General features: G+C 55.3%; 1 protein-coding gene across 3 annotated transcripts in view; it reads left to right on the forward strand.

Moving 5' to 3' along the window:
- adamts13 (ADAM metallopeptidase with thrombospondin type 1 motif 13) overlaps positions 1–15,974 on the forward strand; it is a 28,741-nt gene that overhangs the window by 7,501 nt on the left and 5,266 nt on the right. Inside the window, exons 15-31 of one of the 3 annotated variants that reach the window (XM_031891562.1) lie at positions 9–154; positions 298–418; positions 584–664; positions 812–993; positions 1,796–1,931; positions 2,009–2,138; positions 2,993–3,172; positions 3,253–3,442; positions 3,521–3,641; positions 3,727–3,856; positions 3,954–4,133; positions 5,377–5,562; positions 5,699–5,903; positions 5,972–6,293; positions 7,365–7,511; positions 9,542–9,718; positions 9,889–10,073. In XM_031891562.1, the coding sequence (XP_031747422.1) occupies positions 9–154; positions 298–418; positions 584–664; positions 812–993; positions 1,796–1,931; positions 2,009–2,138; positions 2,993–3,172; positions 3,253–3,442; positions 3,521–3,641; positions 3,727–3,856; positions 3,954–4,133; positions 5,377–5,562; positions 5,699–5,903; positions 5,972–6,293; positions 7,365–7,511; positions 9,542–9,718; positions 9,889–10,073 (2,819 nt within the window). The remainder of the gene's footprint in view (positions 1–8; positions 155–297; positions 419–583; positions 665–811; positions 994–1,795; positions 1,932–2,008; positions 2,139–2,992; positions 3,173–3,252; positions 3,443–3,520; positions 3,642–3,726; positions 3,857–3,953; positions 4,134–5,376; positions 5,563–5,698; positions 5,904–5,971; positions 6,294–7,364; positions 7,512–9,541; positions 9,719–9,888; positions 10,074–15,974) is intronic. The other 2 variants (XM_031891564.1, XM_031891563.1) reach the window with 2 other exon arrangements.

Below are 15,974 nucleotides of genomic sequence, written 5' to 3' on the forward strand. Positions count from 1 at the left end.
TCCCTCAGGGAAAGCGCTGTGTCAATACATGTGTCGAGCCCAGGGGAAGAGTTTCATCGTAGCACGAGGGAAGAGTTTTTTGGATGGGACCCGGTGTGAGACAAATAAGGAGGCCAATGCTAAGTTGGGTCTCTGTGTAGCTGGCAGTTGCAGGGTAAGGTTCCATATTGGAGAGGAATAACATGCCTGAGGAGCATGGAGCTACTGTAGAAGTAGCCATCACCACACATGATCCAACTGTGTCCATAAGGTTTCTCAAGGTAATCAGAAAGAATGAGGTACCCCATTTCTTTCCAGGTCTTTGGCTGTGATGGAGTGATGGGATCTGGGATGGTGAAGGATCAATGTGGTGTGTGTGGAGGAGATAACAGCACGTGCAATAGAATCCATGGCTCTTTCTCTGAAGGGAAAGCCGGAGGTAAGTTAGAGTTCCATCCATAGAGTTGGATTCGAGACATAAGTTTCACCATCACATTGAGGACTTTTCCATTAATCCAACACAGGTGGTGGTCCATGTAGATAATGAACTTGGCAGTATGACATAGACCAGCTTATAAACCTACCATGTCTCTTTCTTTTGCAGAGTATGTCTCCTTCTTGACTCTTCCACCAGGCTCCACATCTTTAAAAGTGACAAATCAAAAGCCCGTTTTTACGCATTTGGGTGAGCCTTCTGTTGACGTGCTACAGAGCTAACAAAGTAACACATGAATGTCTAGATATGAAGGCATCTTCCAGAGTATTGCCAAAGGTCTTCCAAGCCAATTAGATCAGCCATTGTTAATACGATGTGTTTGGTTTTATCACCCAGGGATTAAGGTGAACGATGAGTACTTGGTAGCGGGAAAGGGAAGTATTTCTCTCAATGTAACCTACCCATCAGTCCTAGAGGACCAGACAATAGAATACCGGTTGTTTCTGAATGCAGACAAGCTTCCACATCTGGAGCAAATCCATATAGAGGGTCCCACCACAAAAGAACTTGAGATACAGGTGAAGAATGAAAAAAAATTTTGTTTTTCCTTTAGGGGCACCTAAATAAGGAGAGTACTAGATGGTAGGCGTGGCTTTTCTTGGGGTTATGTAAGATTTTTCCCTCAAACCTAAGATACCTTGGGGTAATGTAGGCATGCCTTGGTCTAGAACAGTGGTTCTCAACCTTCTAATGACCCTTTAATACAGTTCCTCATGTTGTGGGGACCCCCAACCATAAAATTATTCCTAAGACCGTCGGAAATATTTGTTTTCCGATGGTCTTAGGTGACCCCTGTGAAAGTGCCCCCCAAAGGGGTCCTGACCCACAGGTTGAGAACTGCTGACGTAGATGGTGGAGTGCATGAAAATGGAAGGTCCTTGCTAGAAGTTGGACTTGTGACCTTCCTGGCCCTGGAGGTACCACTTTGGCCTGATCCTGCCTACCAGACAGTATTGTTACTGAACCAGCTCCATTGAACTTGGGCTAGCTTGTAGCCAAACTGATGAGGAGAAGGCTCTCCAATGGCGATGTCCACGTAGAGCAGTGGTTCTCAACCTTCCTAATGCCGCAAGCCTTTAATACAGTTCCTCGTGTTGTGGTGACCCCCAACCATAAAATTATTCCTAAGACTATCGGAAATATGTGTTTTCCAATGGTCTTAGGTGACCCCTGTGAAAGGGTCATTCGACCCCCAAGTTGAGAACCGCTGGTCTAGTAACTCATAGCAACTAATCAGTGGGTTAAAAATGAATGTAAACATGGGAGCTGATCTTACTGGAAATTATAACGAGGCAACTTGCCACTTACTGTTTTGGTCAGGTTTACAGGAAATATGGCCAGGAATATGGAGATGCTACAAACCCCGACATCATTTATAGTTACCATATACCCAAGAAGGACATAGAATATAAATGGTTCCCTGTGCCAGGACCCTGTTCAGCAAGCTGTGATGGGGGTGAGTAGAAAAAGGACTTCAGGAGACTGTAACATAGGGCTGACGAAGATATTGAGATTATTGTTTCCTTTCCATAGGTTTTCACTTGGTGTCTTACGAATGTTCCGAACATGATCTGAACCAGTTGGTCCAATCCAGCCTCTGCAATGATTCTGCACGCCCGTCTTCATTCCATGAACCATGTGGCATAGATCCATGTCCTCCTAGGTTTGTTGATGTCCTCCTAGGTTTGTTGATGTCCGCCTAGGTTTGTTGATGTCCTCCTAGGTTTGTTGATGTCCTCCTAGGATTGTTGATGTTCTCCTAGGTTTGTTGATGTCCTCCTAGGTTTGTTGATGTCCTCCTAGGTTTGTTGATGTCCTCCTAGGATTATTGATGTCCTCCTAGGTTTGTTGATGTCCTCCAAGGTTTGTTGATGTCCTCCTAGGATTGTTGATGTCCTCCTAGGTTTGTTGATGTCCTCCTAGGTTTGTTGATACTAAAGCTGTCCATAATGCACCAACAGAAAGTTTTGTATGATATTCAGACCATATGTGAGCTCTAAATGATCAGTCCTTTAGCTGGACAGGTTTGAAAATTTTGGTCGGATAAGTATAAAATCCGCACAATAGGAAGTCACTTTCCTACGATTGGTGCCTGCCAACTATTTCATGTTAAGAACATCCTCCCGTTTGTAGTTTTTGGGGCTTTACCCTGCAATTTCAGGCTGAATGATCATTGCATTTAAACTTAGGATCGATATCTGAACGTTCGGCAGAAGAAGACTAAACTCTGAAGATGTATGGCCAGCTCAAGTTGGGCAATAGCTCCAGCAGGAGTAATATAAGGGTTCTCTGAGCAGAAGACATCTGGGAAGTATTGTGCTCCTAGTTGCTCCTCATACTTAACTGTTTTAGGGTAGGCAGTAGATATCAGATCATGTGGTAAGTGGGCTTTGTTAAACCTGGTCACATGTAGCAAAGGGGGCTCACAAACTTATAAGCTTTACATACTGCCCTTGTGTTTTGTTTCCATCTGACCTTCTCAATCCCTACATTTCTTTGATCTTGGCTCTTCTGTAGGTGGGATGTGAAGGAAAGTTCCCCATGCACAGTGTCCTGTGGTGGTGGGGTGGTTCTAAGAACTCTACATTGTGTTCAAATGCAACAAGGCATTGAGACCATTCTATTTGATGCCTACTGCGACCACTCAACCCGTCCAGAAGCCTTTGTTGCCTGTGGCTTAGAACCCTGTCCTGCCAGGTATCACAAGCCACCGCGATTTACCAAAATCACAATAAAGCAAAGCTATTTACACTATAATGAGGTAATTTTGTGCGTAGATGGGAAGCGTCGGAGGCTGGTCTCTGCCCGGTGGTGTGTGGCTCAGGTCTGGCTTTGAGAAATGTCTCCTGTGTTCAGTCTCATGCTGGATTGGAAGTTGCGGTGGAAGAATCAAACTGTTTAGGTCAAGAAAAGCCAACGACTCAGGTGGAATGCGTAGTCAGTGTGTGTCCTGTCGGCTGGGACATGGTGAGTATCCAACAATTTGTGGTCAATAACATCCAGTGGACCAATAGACAAGGATGACCTACAATGTTGCCTGTATAGCAGATGGACTCTTCATTGAGGTTGAGTGAACGTTCCTCTCGTGAAGAAACTGCTGAGAAACATACAGAAGTCTACGTGTGGAGCCCACGGGTCGGACCATGCTCAGTGAGCTGTGGAACAGGTGGACATCCCTCTCCTCTCTGGTGTAACCTCTTTATGGCCATATTATATAGATATTATATATATTATTATACTATTTTTTCCAGGAATATCTGAGCTTAGCTACATCTGTGTGGATTTCTACACCAAGACTGAAACCGCGGAGGAGAACTGCAACCAAACTCTGAAGCCAGAACCACGGCCAAACGTCTGCAACCTTGGAACGTGCCCACCGCTGTAATTACCTTCTCAGTTTTGGGGCGTTTGCTATATAAATATATTTTGAAAGGGGTCCATTTGTCTGGAAATGAGCTCATTTTTTCACAATCTCTAGGTGGGAAGTGAAGGAGCTCGGTCCATGTCCCGTGACCTGTGGAGGAGCAACGATTCCACTCGCTGTGATCTGTGTTAGGAGAGATGGAAATATCTCCTATTCCCTTCCTCACTCCAAGTGCAGCCGAATCCCTCGTCCCCGTGCCAGCAAACCTTGTGGGATGGAACCCTGCCCAGTCCGGTAAGAGTTGGGGAGCATGTTCCTGGGGGTGCCACCAAAACTTACCTCCAACCCAACAATTCAAAAATAAGCATTGAGGCCACTTGAGCAATATCCAATGGGTTGGTGAGCAACATGTTGCTTCTGAGCCACTGGTTGGTGATCACTTACCTAAAGTATTTACCAGCTATTTGGGCAAAACAGTAAACATCTCTCATTGTCTCATTGACTCGTTAAACAGCTCTCAGTGCCTCATTGACTCATTAAGCATCTCTCATTATGGGTCATTTATCAACACCGGGCAAATTTGCCCATGGCCAGTAACCTATGGCAACCAATCAAATTGTTGCATTCATTGTTCTACATGCAGCTGGATGAAAAAAGGCAATCACTGATTGGTTGCTATGAGTCACTGCCATGGGCAAATTTGCCCAGTGTTAATAAATGAGCCCCATTCTCATTAAACATCTCTCATTGTCTCATTGACTCATTAAGCATCTCTCATTGTCTCATTGACTCATTAAACATCTCTCATTGACTCATTAAACATCTCTCACTGTCTCATTGACTCATTAAACACCTCTCATTGTCTCATTGACTCATTAAACATCTCTCATTGTCTTATTGACTCATTAAACATCTCTCATTGTCTCATTGACTCATTAAACATCTCTCATTGACTCATTAAACATCTCTCATTGACTCATTAAACATCTCTCACTGTCTCATTGACTCATTAAACATCTCTCATTGTCTCATTGACTCATTAAACATCTCTCATTGTCTTACTGACTCATTAAACATCTCTCATTGACTCATTAAACATCTCTCATTGACTCATTAAACATCTCTCATCATCTCATAGACTCATTAAACATCTCTCATTGTCTCATTGACTCATTAAGCATCTCTCATTGTCTCATTGACCCATTAAACATCTCTCATTGACTCATTAAACATCTCTCACTGTCTCATTGACTCATTAAACATCTCTCATTGTCTTATTGACTCATTAAACATGTCTCATTGACTCATTAAACATCTCTCACTGTCTCATTGACTCATTAAACATCTCTCATTGACTCATTAAACATCTCTCATTGTCTCATTGACTCATTAAACATCTCTCATTGTCTCATTGACTCATTAAACATCTCTCATTGTCTCATTGACTCATTAAACATCTCTCATTGTCTCATTGACTCATCAAACATCTCTCATTGTCTCATTGACTCATCAAATATCTCTCATTGACTGTTTCCAGGTGGCGCTATAAAACAGGATCTTGCAGTGTGAGCTGCGGCGGGGGCATCTTGCAGAGAGTCCTCTACTGCTCCAGGTATCCCCAAAAAGGAGAGAGTGAGGAGCAGATTGTATCCGATCTAGAATGCCAACACTTGCCTCATCCAGAAGGACAGGAACCCTGCAACCAGCAGCTTTGCCCACCCAGGTTTGTACCTTGAAATTTTCACCGAAGAGTGGTTGGAACTCACCTGATCTCTAAACAACATGGGGACCATTCAATGCATATTGCTGAGTATGTCTAGTGAGTACCAACAAATGGTTGACCCCCCCATTCTCCTCAGGTGGAAGGTAGCAGAGGCAACTCCATGCTCAGCAGCCTGTGGATATGGCATCTCCAAGCAGAGAGTAGTGTGTGTGCAGACAGTAGAAGGGGCAGAGAAGGAGATGGACCTGGACTCTTGTGTCCTTCAAGAGAAGCCACCATCTCTCATCCCTTGCATTGTCAATAACTGCTTCTACTCATGGGAAGTCAGCGCCTGGACTCAGGTAGGGCAAAATTCTGCTGCATTCCTGGAGTTGTTGCATCTCTTCACTCTTTTATTTATTTTGGTTAGTGCTCGGTCACCTGTGGGAACGGTATCCAAAGCCGTCAAGATGTTTGCACCAACCTAAAAACCCGACAGCCGGTGAGCCCCACCTTCTGTGGGAATGCCCCCAAACCCATCACTATTCGCGGATGCTCAGCCCAGACATGTAGGCCTGAAACGACCACTCCGCAGGCTGCCTTGGCAAGTACAGCTCTGGTCACCCAGCTGCCGCCCAGCGACGCCATCTTGAGGCCACAGTGGAGATCTGCTGTAACCCCTCGGGAACACAACCTTGAGTACAATCGACGTAGAGAACCAGGCAAAGCTGAGGAAGAAGATGGTAGTACCAGTTATGTTCCTTATTCCGAGCCCAATATGGCAGTAGTGGTTATGTCCTTCATCAGAACCCCCAACAAATATATAGAGATTACCCCCCATCCTTCAGTAATAATCCAAAAGTATCTGGAAACATGATTTAGCCAGAAGTATCTAGACACCATGTCTTAAGGTGGATCACTCATTGCTGTCTCTGGAAGCAATGGCAGCACAAGAACAATTGGTAGGGAGCGTGGGGGGCAAACCTACCCATCACCATGGGCAATGCCGAGTGTCAGCTGGAGTGGGTTAAAGGCACCGCCATGGAATTTTACCATCTTGATGTGATGGAGAAGTCTGGAATTGTCTGTTCTCATGGTTTGGGCCCTTGTTCCGGTGAAACCATAAGGCTACAGGGTACAATGACATTCCTGGTGCTTTGTGGAACAGTTTGGGGGGCCCTTTCCTGTTTCAGCACAATAATGTCCCCCCATGTACAGAGCCGGGTCCTACAGAATGGGTTTGCTGAGATGGGAAGAACCTGACTGAGCCCTGAGCCCAACCCAACTGCCCCCTGTGGGATGGAACCCCGACTGTGAGCCTGATCCCCAACATCACTGCCCAACCTGACTAATGCTCTTGTGGCTGAATGGGAGCAACTCCCAGCAACACTGTTCCACCATCTAGTGGGAACCTTCCCTGACTGAGCCCTGAGCCCAACCCAACTGACCCCTGTGGGATGGAACCCCGACTGTGAGCCTGATCCCCAACATCACTGCCCAACCTGACTAATGCTCTTGTGGCTGAATGGGAGCAACTCCCAGCAACACTGTTCCACCATCTAGTGGGAACCTTCTCAGAAAGGTAGGGGCAGTTATAGCAGGTAGGGGAGGGGCAACCCAACTGACCCCCTGTGGGATGGAACCCCGACTGTGAGCCTGATCCCCAACATCACTGCCCAACCTGACTAATGCTCTTGTGGCTGAATGGGAGCAACTCCCAGCAACACTGTTCCACCATCTAGTGGGAACCTTCCCAGAGGAGTAGGGGCAGTTAAAGCAGCAAGGGGCAAATCCCTAACGTCCGATCCCCTTTCCTCTTTCAGGTATCTGCGGGCAGCTGTTCCTCAACGCTACAGGAGTGCTGAGTACCACGGGGCTCAATGAGAGAGACTGTATGTTCACCATTGGGCGCCCCCTGGGGGAGGTGATTATAGTCCGAGTGTTGTCCAGCACTCTCAACTGCACAGCCGGTGTGTACCTGACAATTCTTTACATTCACTGTATGTATCTTGCTCAGGGGGCCCTCCATCCTAGTGCTGTTGAAGCCCCGCCCCTGGCTGTGAGGGGAGCGGCATAACAGCACCCCAGGTCCCTGTCAACAGATGAAGACTGGAACTAAATTATATAGTGACTTTAAACACACACACAGCTGTACTGTATAATAGAGCCACGCAGGGAAGCGCAATGCAACTACATTTATACTCCTTAGCACTGGGTGATTTGAATACATTAGCATACGGCTGGCAACTACTGATATCATTGGCCCAGTCCTTTTCTCTCCGAGCCTGGGGCTTCCAGTTGTTAATGACTTGCTGTTTTTGCAGCGGTGCCGACAGGCACATTGTTCATCTGCCGGATCAGTGACAGGGACCAGGTATCAGATACCTGAGAGCCCAGTAACCTGGCGTAACTGGGAGGGGTCACCCTATGCAAGAGAGGCCTCTCCTGTGTGGGGCATAGAGCTGTAACTGCTGGGAAATTTGCCCCCAACCCGACTCCTAAGCCTTCTCCCAGCTCCCTTTCTACCCCCTCCGATCACTATTACCCCGATATGCATTCGACCAAAGTCATGCCCGCCCCCATTTACTTCACAGCTCCGCCCCTGATGTCACAGACCCGCCCCTGCTCTGGTGGGTAAAAAGATTGAGGAAAGGTGGTCCGCGTCTTTTTTGTCGCCCGCATCTTTATTGGTTGCCCATATGTTTTTAGTTGCCCCATATTTGTTAGTCACCCGCGTCTTTTTGGTCCTCCCTGTCTTTTTTCTCACCCATGTTTTTTTTTTTTGGTCACCCGTGTCTTTTTTTGTTGCCCGCGTCTTTTTTGTCGTCTCTGTCTTTTTTGTTGCCCGCATCTTTTTTGTCGCCGTGGGGTTTTTTTTTGTCGCCCATGGGGTTTTAGTTGTCGCCCGCATCTTTTTATGTCGCCTGAGTTTTTCTTGGTCACAGGTATCTTTTTTTGTCGCCCATGTCTTTTTTGTCGCCGTGGGGTTTTTTTTTGTCGCCCATGGGGTTTTATTTGTCGCCCGCGTCTTTTTATGTCGCCCGAGTTTTTCTTGGTCACAGGTGTCTTTTTTTGTCGCCTGCGTCTTTCTTTGTCACCCCGTCTTTTTTTGTCGCCCATGGGGTTTTATTTGTCGCCCGCCTCTTTTTATGTCGCCTGAGTTTTTCTTGGTCACAGGTGTCTTTTTTTGTCGCCTGCGTCTTTTTTGTCGCCGTGGGGTTTTTCTTTTGTCACCCATGGGGTTTTTTTGTCGCCCGTGTCTTTTTATGTCGCCCGAGTCTTTGTCGCCCATGTCTTTTTTGTCACTGTGGGGGTTTTTTTTGTCGCCCATGGGGTTTTTTTGTCGCCCGCGTCTTTTTATGTCGCCCGAGTCTTTCTTGGTCACAGGTGTCTTTTTTTGTCGCCTGCGTCTTTTTTGTCACCGTGGGGTTTTTCTTTTGTCGCCCATGGGGTTTTTTTGTCGCCTGCGTCTTTTTTGTCACCGTGGGGTTTTTCTTTTGTCGCCCATGGGGTTTTTTTGTCGCCCGCGTCTTTTTATGTCGCCCGAGTCTTTCTTGGTCACAGGTGTCTTTTTTTGTCGCCTGTGGGTTTTTTTTGTCGCCTGGATCTTTTTGGTCGTCCTCATTTTTTTTTGTCACCCCGTCTTTTTTTGTCGCCCGTGGGGTTTTTTTTGTAGCCCGCGTCTTTTTATGTCGCCCGAGTTTTTCTTGGTCACAGGTGTCTTTTTTTGTCACCAACGTTTTTTTTTTGTCGCCTGGATCTTTTTGGTCGTCCTCATCTTTTTTTGTCAGCCCGTCTTTTTTGGTTGCCATGTCATCACTAGTGGCAACCCCAACAGAGCATAACATCTAGGCCAATGAATAGCCTGGCAAATACTCCTTAATGTCTTCTGTTATCCTTATATATAACCACAGGGGGTACAATACTCACAGTGTAGCTGTAGAGTTAGCATACCCCTGGGGAATTATAGGGGGTCCCTAATACTTATTGTACATTACAGGGGAGCTGCTGCTGTTCTTCGGGCGGGTCATGTGGCGCAAGACGTGCGCTCGCCTCTCGGGGGTGACCCTGCTGTCTCGGTCGAACACTCTCTCTGTGAGACAGCGCCAGGCTATAGACGGCAATGGGGTGGTACTGGAGTACTGGAGCAAACCGGCCGCCCAAAACTACTCCCAAGGTAGAGTATTACATATGTAATAAAAGGCGCTAAGTTTGCCCCCAGGAGCAGTAACCCATAGCAACCTGTTTCCTTTTAAACAGGTGACCAGTAAATGCTGCCTGCTGATTGGTTGCTATGGGTTACCGCAGCAGGGGTGCTATTCTATTGATGTCTATTGATCTTTCCAGCATGCGATATCCAGCTTTATGGAATGGGGGGAGAAATCCGGAATCCCGTGCAGCCCTGGATGGAGGGGGGATCCCCAGCTTGTAGAGTCTTCATTGACGTGGCCCCCCAGTATTACATTGCTATTCATGCTTTGTACATGGACCTGGAACCCATGAGCAACCATACGCACCCAAGTTCTATTCTGGTGGGTGACCGGGGGGCTGATTCACTGCCGGCCCAGACCCTGGGCCCTGCATCTCCCAGTCCAACCCTGCACCTCCCCCAGTCCAACCCTGGGCCCTGCATCCCCCAGTCCAACCCTGCACCCCCCAGTCCAACCCTGGGCCCTGCATCCCCCAGTCCAACCCTGCACCCCCCAGTCCGACCCTGGGCCCTGCATCCCCCAGTCCAACCCTGCACCCCCAGTCCAACCCTGGGCCCTGCATCCCCCAGTCCAACCCTGCACCCCCCAGTCCGACCCTGGGCCCTGCATCCCCCAGTCCAACCCTGCACCCCCCAGTCCGACCCTGGGCCCTGCATCCCCCAGTCCAACCCTGCACCCCCCAGTCCGACCCTGCACCTCCCCCAATCCGACCCTGGGCCCTGCATCCCCCAGTCCAACCCTGCACCCCCCAGTCCGACCCTGGGCCCTGCATCCCCCAGTCCAACCCTGCACCCCCCAGTCCGACCCTGGGCCCTGCATCCCCCAGTCCTACCCTGCACCCCCCAGTCCGACCCTGGGCCCTGCATCCCCCAGTCCAACCCTGCACCTCCCAGTCCGACCCTGGGCCCTGCATCCCCCAGTCAAACCCTGCACCTCCCCCAGTCCAACCCTGCACCCCCCAGTCCAACCCTGCACCTCCCCCAATCCGACCCTGGGCCCTGCATCCCCCAGTCCAACCCTGAACCCCCCAGTCCGACCCTGGGCCCTGCATCCCCCAGTCCAACCCTGCACCCCCCAGTCCGACCCTGGGCCCTGCATCCCCCAGTCTGACCCTGCACCTCCCCCAGTCCAACCCTGGGCCCTGCACCCCCCTGTCCAACCCTGCACCTCCCCCAGTCCAACCCTGCACCTCCCCCAGTCCAACCCTGGGCCCTGCACCCCCCTGTCCAACCCTGCACCTCCCCCAGTCCAACCCTGCACCTCCCCCAGTCCCAACCCTGGGCCCTGCACCCCCCTGTCCAACCCTGCACCTCCCCCAATCCGACCCTGGGCCCTGCATCCCCAGTCCAACCCTGCACCTCCCAGTCCGACCCTGGGCCCTGCATCCCCCAGTCCAACCCTGCACCCCCCAGTCCGACCCTGGGCCCTGCGCCCCCCAGTCTGACCCTGCACCTCCCCCAGTCCAACCCTGGGCCCTGCACCCCCCTGTCCAACCCTGCACCTCCCCCAGTCCAACCCTGCACCTCCCCCAGTCCAACCCTGCACCTCCCCCAGTCCAACACTGCACCTCCCCCAGTCCAACCCTGGGCCCTGCATCTCCCAGTCCAACCCTGCACCTCCCCCAGTCCGACCCTGCACCTCCCCCAGTCTGACCCTGGGCCCTGCATGCCCCAGTCCAACCCTGCACCCCCCAGTCCAACCCTGCACCTCCCCCAATCTGACCCTGCACCTCCCCCAGTCTGACCCTGGGCCCTGCACCCCCCAGTCCAACCCTGCACCTCCCCCAGTCTGACCCTGGGCCCTGCACCCCCCAGTCCATCCCTGCACCTCCCCCAATCTGACCCTGCACCTCCCCCAGTCCAACCCTGCACCTCCCCCAGTGCAACCCTGCACCTCCCCCAGTCCAACCCTGGGCCCTGCACCCCCCTGTCCAACCCTGCACCTCCCCCAGTCCAACCCTGCACCTCCCCCAGTCCAACCCTGCACCTCCCCCAGTCCAACCCTGGGCCCTGCATCTCCCAGTCCAACCCTGCACCTCCCCCAGTCCGACCCTGCACCTCCCCCAGTCCAACCCTGCACCTCCCAGTCCAACCCTGCACCTCCCCCAGTCCAACCCTGCACCTCCCCCAGTCTAACCCTGGGCCCTGCACCCCCCAGTCCAACCCTGCACCCCCCAGTCCAACCCTGCACCTCCCCAGTCCAACCCTGGGCCCTGCACGCCCCAGTCCAACCCTGCACCTCCCCCAGTCCAACCCTGCACCTCCCCCAGTCCAACCCTGCACCTCCCCCAGTCTGACCATGGGCCCTGCACCCCCCAGTCCATCCCTGCACCTCCCCCAATCTGACCCTGCACCTCCCCCAGTCCAACCCTGCACCTCCCCCAGTCTGACCCTGCACCTCCCCCAGTCCAACCCTGGGCCCTGCACCCCCCTGTCCAACCCTGCACCTCCCCCAGTCCAACCCTGCACCTCCCCCAGTCCAACCCTGCACCTCCCCCAGTCTGACCCTGGGCCCTGCACCCCCCAGTCCAACCCTGCACCTCCCCCAGTCTGACCCTGGGCCCTGCACCCCCCAGTCCAACCCTGCACCTCCCCCAGTCTGACCCTGGGCCCTGCACCCCCCAGTCCATCCCTGCACCCCCCAGTCCATCCCTGCACCTCCCCCAATCTGACCCTGCACCTCCCCCAGTCCAACCCTGCACCTCCCCCAGTCCAACCCTGCACCTCCCCCAGTCCAACCCTGGGCCCTGCACCCCCCTGTCCAACCCTGCACCTCCCCCAGTCCAACCCTGCACCTCCCCCAGTCCAACCCTGCACCTCCCCCAGTCCAACCCTGGGCCCTGCATCTCCCAGTCCAACCCTGCACCTCCCCCAGTCCGACCCTGCACCTCCCAGTCCAACCCTGCACCTCCCCCAGTCCAACCCTGCACCTCCCCCAGTCCAACCCTGCACCTCCCCCAGTCTAACCCTGGGCCCTGCACCCCCCAGTCCAACCCTGCACCTCCCCCAGTCCAACCCTGGGCCCTGCACGCCCCAGTCCAACCCTGCACCTCCCCCAGTCCAACCCTGCACCTCCCCCAATCTGACCCTGCACCTCCCCAGTCCAACCCTGCACCTCCCCCAGTCCAACCCTGCACCTCCCCCAGTCCAACCCTGGGCCCTGCACGCCCCAGTCCAACCCTGCACCTCCCCAGTCCAACCCTGCACCTCCCCCAGTCCAACCCTGCACCTCCCCCAGTCTAACCCTGGGCCCTGCGCCCCCCAGTCCGACCCTGCACCTCCCCCAGTCCAACCCTGCACCTCCCCCAGTCAAACCCTGCACCTCCCCCAGTCCAACCCTGCACCTCCCCCAGTCTAACCTGGGCCCTGCACCCCCCAGTCCAACCCTGCACCCCCAGTCCAACCCTGCACCTCCCCCAGTCCAACCCTGGGCCCTGCACGCCCCAGTCCAACCCTGCACCTCCCCCAGTCCAACCCTGCACCTCCCCCAGTCCAACCCTGCACCTCCCCCAGTCTAACCCTGGGCCCTGCACCCCCCAGTCCAACCCTGCACCCCCCAGTCCAACCCTGCACCTCCCCCAGTCCAACCCTGGGCCCTGCACGCCCCAGTCCAACCCTGCACCTCCCCCAGTCCAACCCTGCACCTCCCCCAGTCCAACCCTGCACCTCCCCCAGTCTGACCATGGGCCCTGCACCCCCCAGTCCATCCCTGCACCTCCCCCAATCTGACCCTGCACCTCCCCCAGTCCAACCCTGCACCTCCCCCAGTCCAACCCTGCACCTCCCCCAGTCCAACCCTGGGCCCTGCACCCCCCTGTCCAAACCCTGCACCTCCCCCAGTCCAACCCTGCACCTCCCCCAGTCCAACCCTGCACCTCCCCCAGTCTGACCCTGGGCCCTGCACCCCCCAGTCCAACCCTGCACCTCCCCCAGTCTGACCCTGGGCCCTGCACCCCCCAGTCCAACCCTGCACCTCCCCCAGTCTGACCCTGGGCCCTGCACCCCCCAGTCCATCCCTGCACCTCCCCCAATCTGACCCTGCACCTCCCCCAGTCCAACCCTGCACCTCCCCCAGTCCAACCCTGCACCTCCCCCAGTCAAACCCTGGGCCCTGCACCCCCCTGTCCAACCCTGCACCTCCCCCAGTCCAACCCTGCACCTCCCCCAGTCCAACCCTGCACCTCCCCCAGTCCAACCCTGGGCCCTGCATCTCCCAGTCCAACCCTGCACCTCCCCCAGTCCGACCCTGCACCTCCCAGTCCAACCCTGCACCTCCCCCAGTCCAACCCTGCACCTCCCCCAGTCTAACCCTGGGCCCTGCACCCCCCAGTCCAACCCTGCACCCCCCAGTCCAACCCTGCACCTCCCCCAGTCCAACCCTGGGCCCTGCACGCCCCAGTCCAACCCTGCACCTCCCCCAGTCCAACCCTGCACCTCCCCCAATCTGACCCTGCACCTCCCCCCAGTCCAACCCTGCACCTCCCCCAGTCCAACCCTGCACCTCCCCCAGTCCAACCCTGGGCCCTGCACGCCCCAGTCCAACCCTGCACCTCCCCAGTCCAACCCTGCACCTCCCCCAGTCCAACCCTGCACCTCCCCCAGTCTAACCCTGGGCCCTGCGCCCCCCAGTCCGACCCTGCACCTCCCCCAGTCCAACCCTGCACCTCCCCCAGTCCAACCCTGCACCTCCCCCAGTCCAACCCTGCACCTCCCCCAGTCTGACCCTGGGCCCTGCACCCCCCAGTCCAACCCTGCGCCCCCCAGTCCGACCCTGCACCTCCCCCAGTCTGACCCTGCACCTCCCCCAGTCCAACCCTGCACCTCCCCCAGTCTAACCCTGGGCCCTGCGCCCCCCAGTCCGACCCTGCACCTCCCCCAGTCCAACCCTGCACCTCCCCCAGTCCAACCCTGCACCTCCCCCAGTCTAACCCTGGGCCCTGCGCCCCCCAGTCTGACCCTGCACCTCCCCCAATCCGACCCTGGGCCCTGCACCCCCCAGTCCAACCCTGCACCTCCCCCAATCCGACCCTGGGCCCTGCACCCCCCAGTCCAACCCTGCACCTCCCCCAGTCCAACCCTGCACCTCCCCCAATCCGACCCTGGGCCCTGCGCCCCCAGTCCGACCCTGCACCTCCCCCAATCTGACCCTGGGCCCTGCGCCCCCCAGTCCAACCCTGCACCTCCCCCAATCCGACCCTGGGCCCTGCACCCCCCAGTCCGACCCTGCACCTCCCCCAGTCCAACCCTGCACCCCCCAGTCCAACCCTGCACCTCCCCCAGTCTGACCCTGGGCCCTGCGCCCCCCCAGTCCAACCCTGCACCCCCCAGTCCAACCCTGCACCCCCCAGTCCAACCCTGCACCCCCCAGTCCAACCCTGCACCCCCCAGTCCAACCCTGCACCTCCCCCAGTCCAACCCTGCACCTTCCCCAGTCCAACCCTGGGCCCTGCACCCCCCTGTCCAACCCTGCACCTCCCCCAGTCCAACCCTGCACCTCCCCCAGTCCGACCTGCACCTCCCCAGTCCAACCCTGGGCCCTGCACCCCCCTGTCCAACCCTGCACCTCCCCCAGTCCAACCCTGCACCTCCCCCAGTCTGACCCTGGGCCCTGCACCCCCCAGTCCAACCCTGGGCCCTGCACCCCCCAGTCCAACCCTGCACCCCCCAGTCCAACCCTGCACCTCCCCCAGTCTGACCCTGGGCCCTGCACCCCCCAGTCCAACCCTGCACCTCCCCCAGTCCAACCCTGCACCTCCCCCAGTCTGACCCTGGGCCCTGCACCCCCCAGTCCAACCCTGGGCCCTGCACCCCCCTGTCCAACCCTGCACCTCCCCCAGTCCAACCCTGCACCTCCCCCAGTCCAACCCTGCACCTCCCCCAGTCCAACCCTGGGCCCTGCACGCCCCAGTCCAACCCTGCACCTCCCCCAGTCTGACCCTGGGCCCTGCACCCCCCAGTCCAACCCTGCACCTCCCCCAGTCCAACCCTGCACCTCCCCCAGTCCAACCCTGGGCCCTGCGCCCCCCAGTCCGACCCTGCACCTCCCCCAGTCCAACCCTGCACCTCCCCCAGTCTGACCCTGGGCCCTGCACCCCCCAGTCCAACCCTGCACCCCCCAGTCCAACCCTGCACCTCCCCCAGTCCAACCCTGGGCCCTGCGCCCCCCAGTCCGACCCTGCACCTCCCCCAGTCCAACCCTGCACCTCCCCCAGTCCAACCCTGG

The sequence above is a fragment of the Xenopus tropicalis genome, chromosome 8 (assembly GCF_000004195.4).
Source record: "Xenopus tropicalis strain Nigerian chromosome 8, UCB_Xtro_10.0, whole genome shotgun sequence".
In the NCBI taxonomy this organism is placed as follows: domain Eukaryota; kingdom Metazoa; phylum Chordata; class Amphibia; order Anura; family Pipidae; genus Xenopus; species Xenopus tropicalis.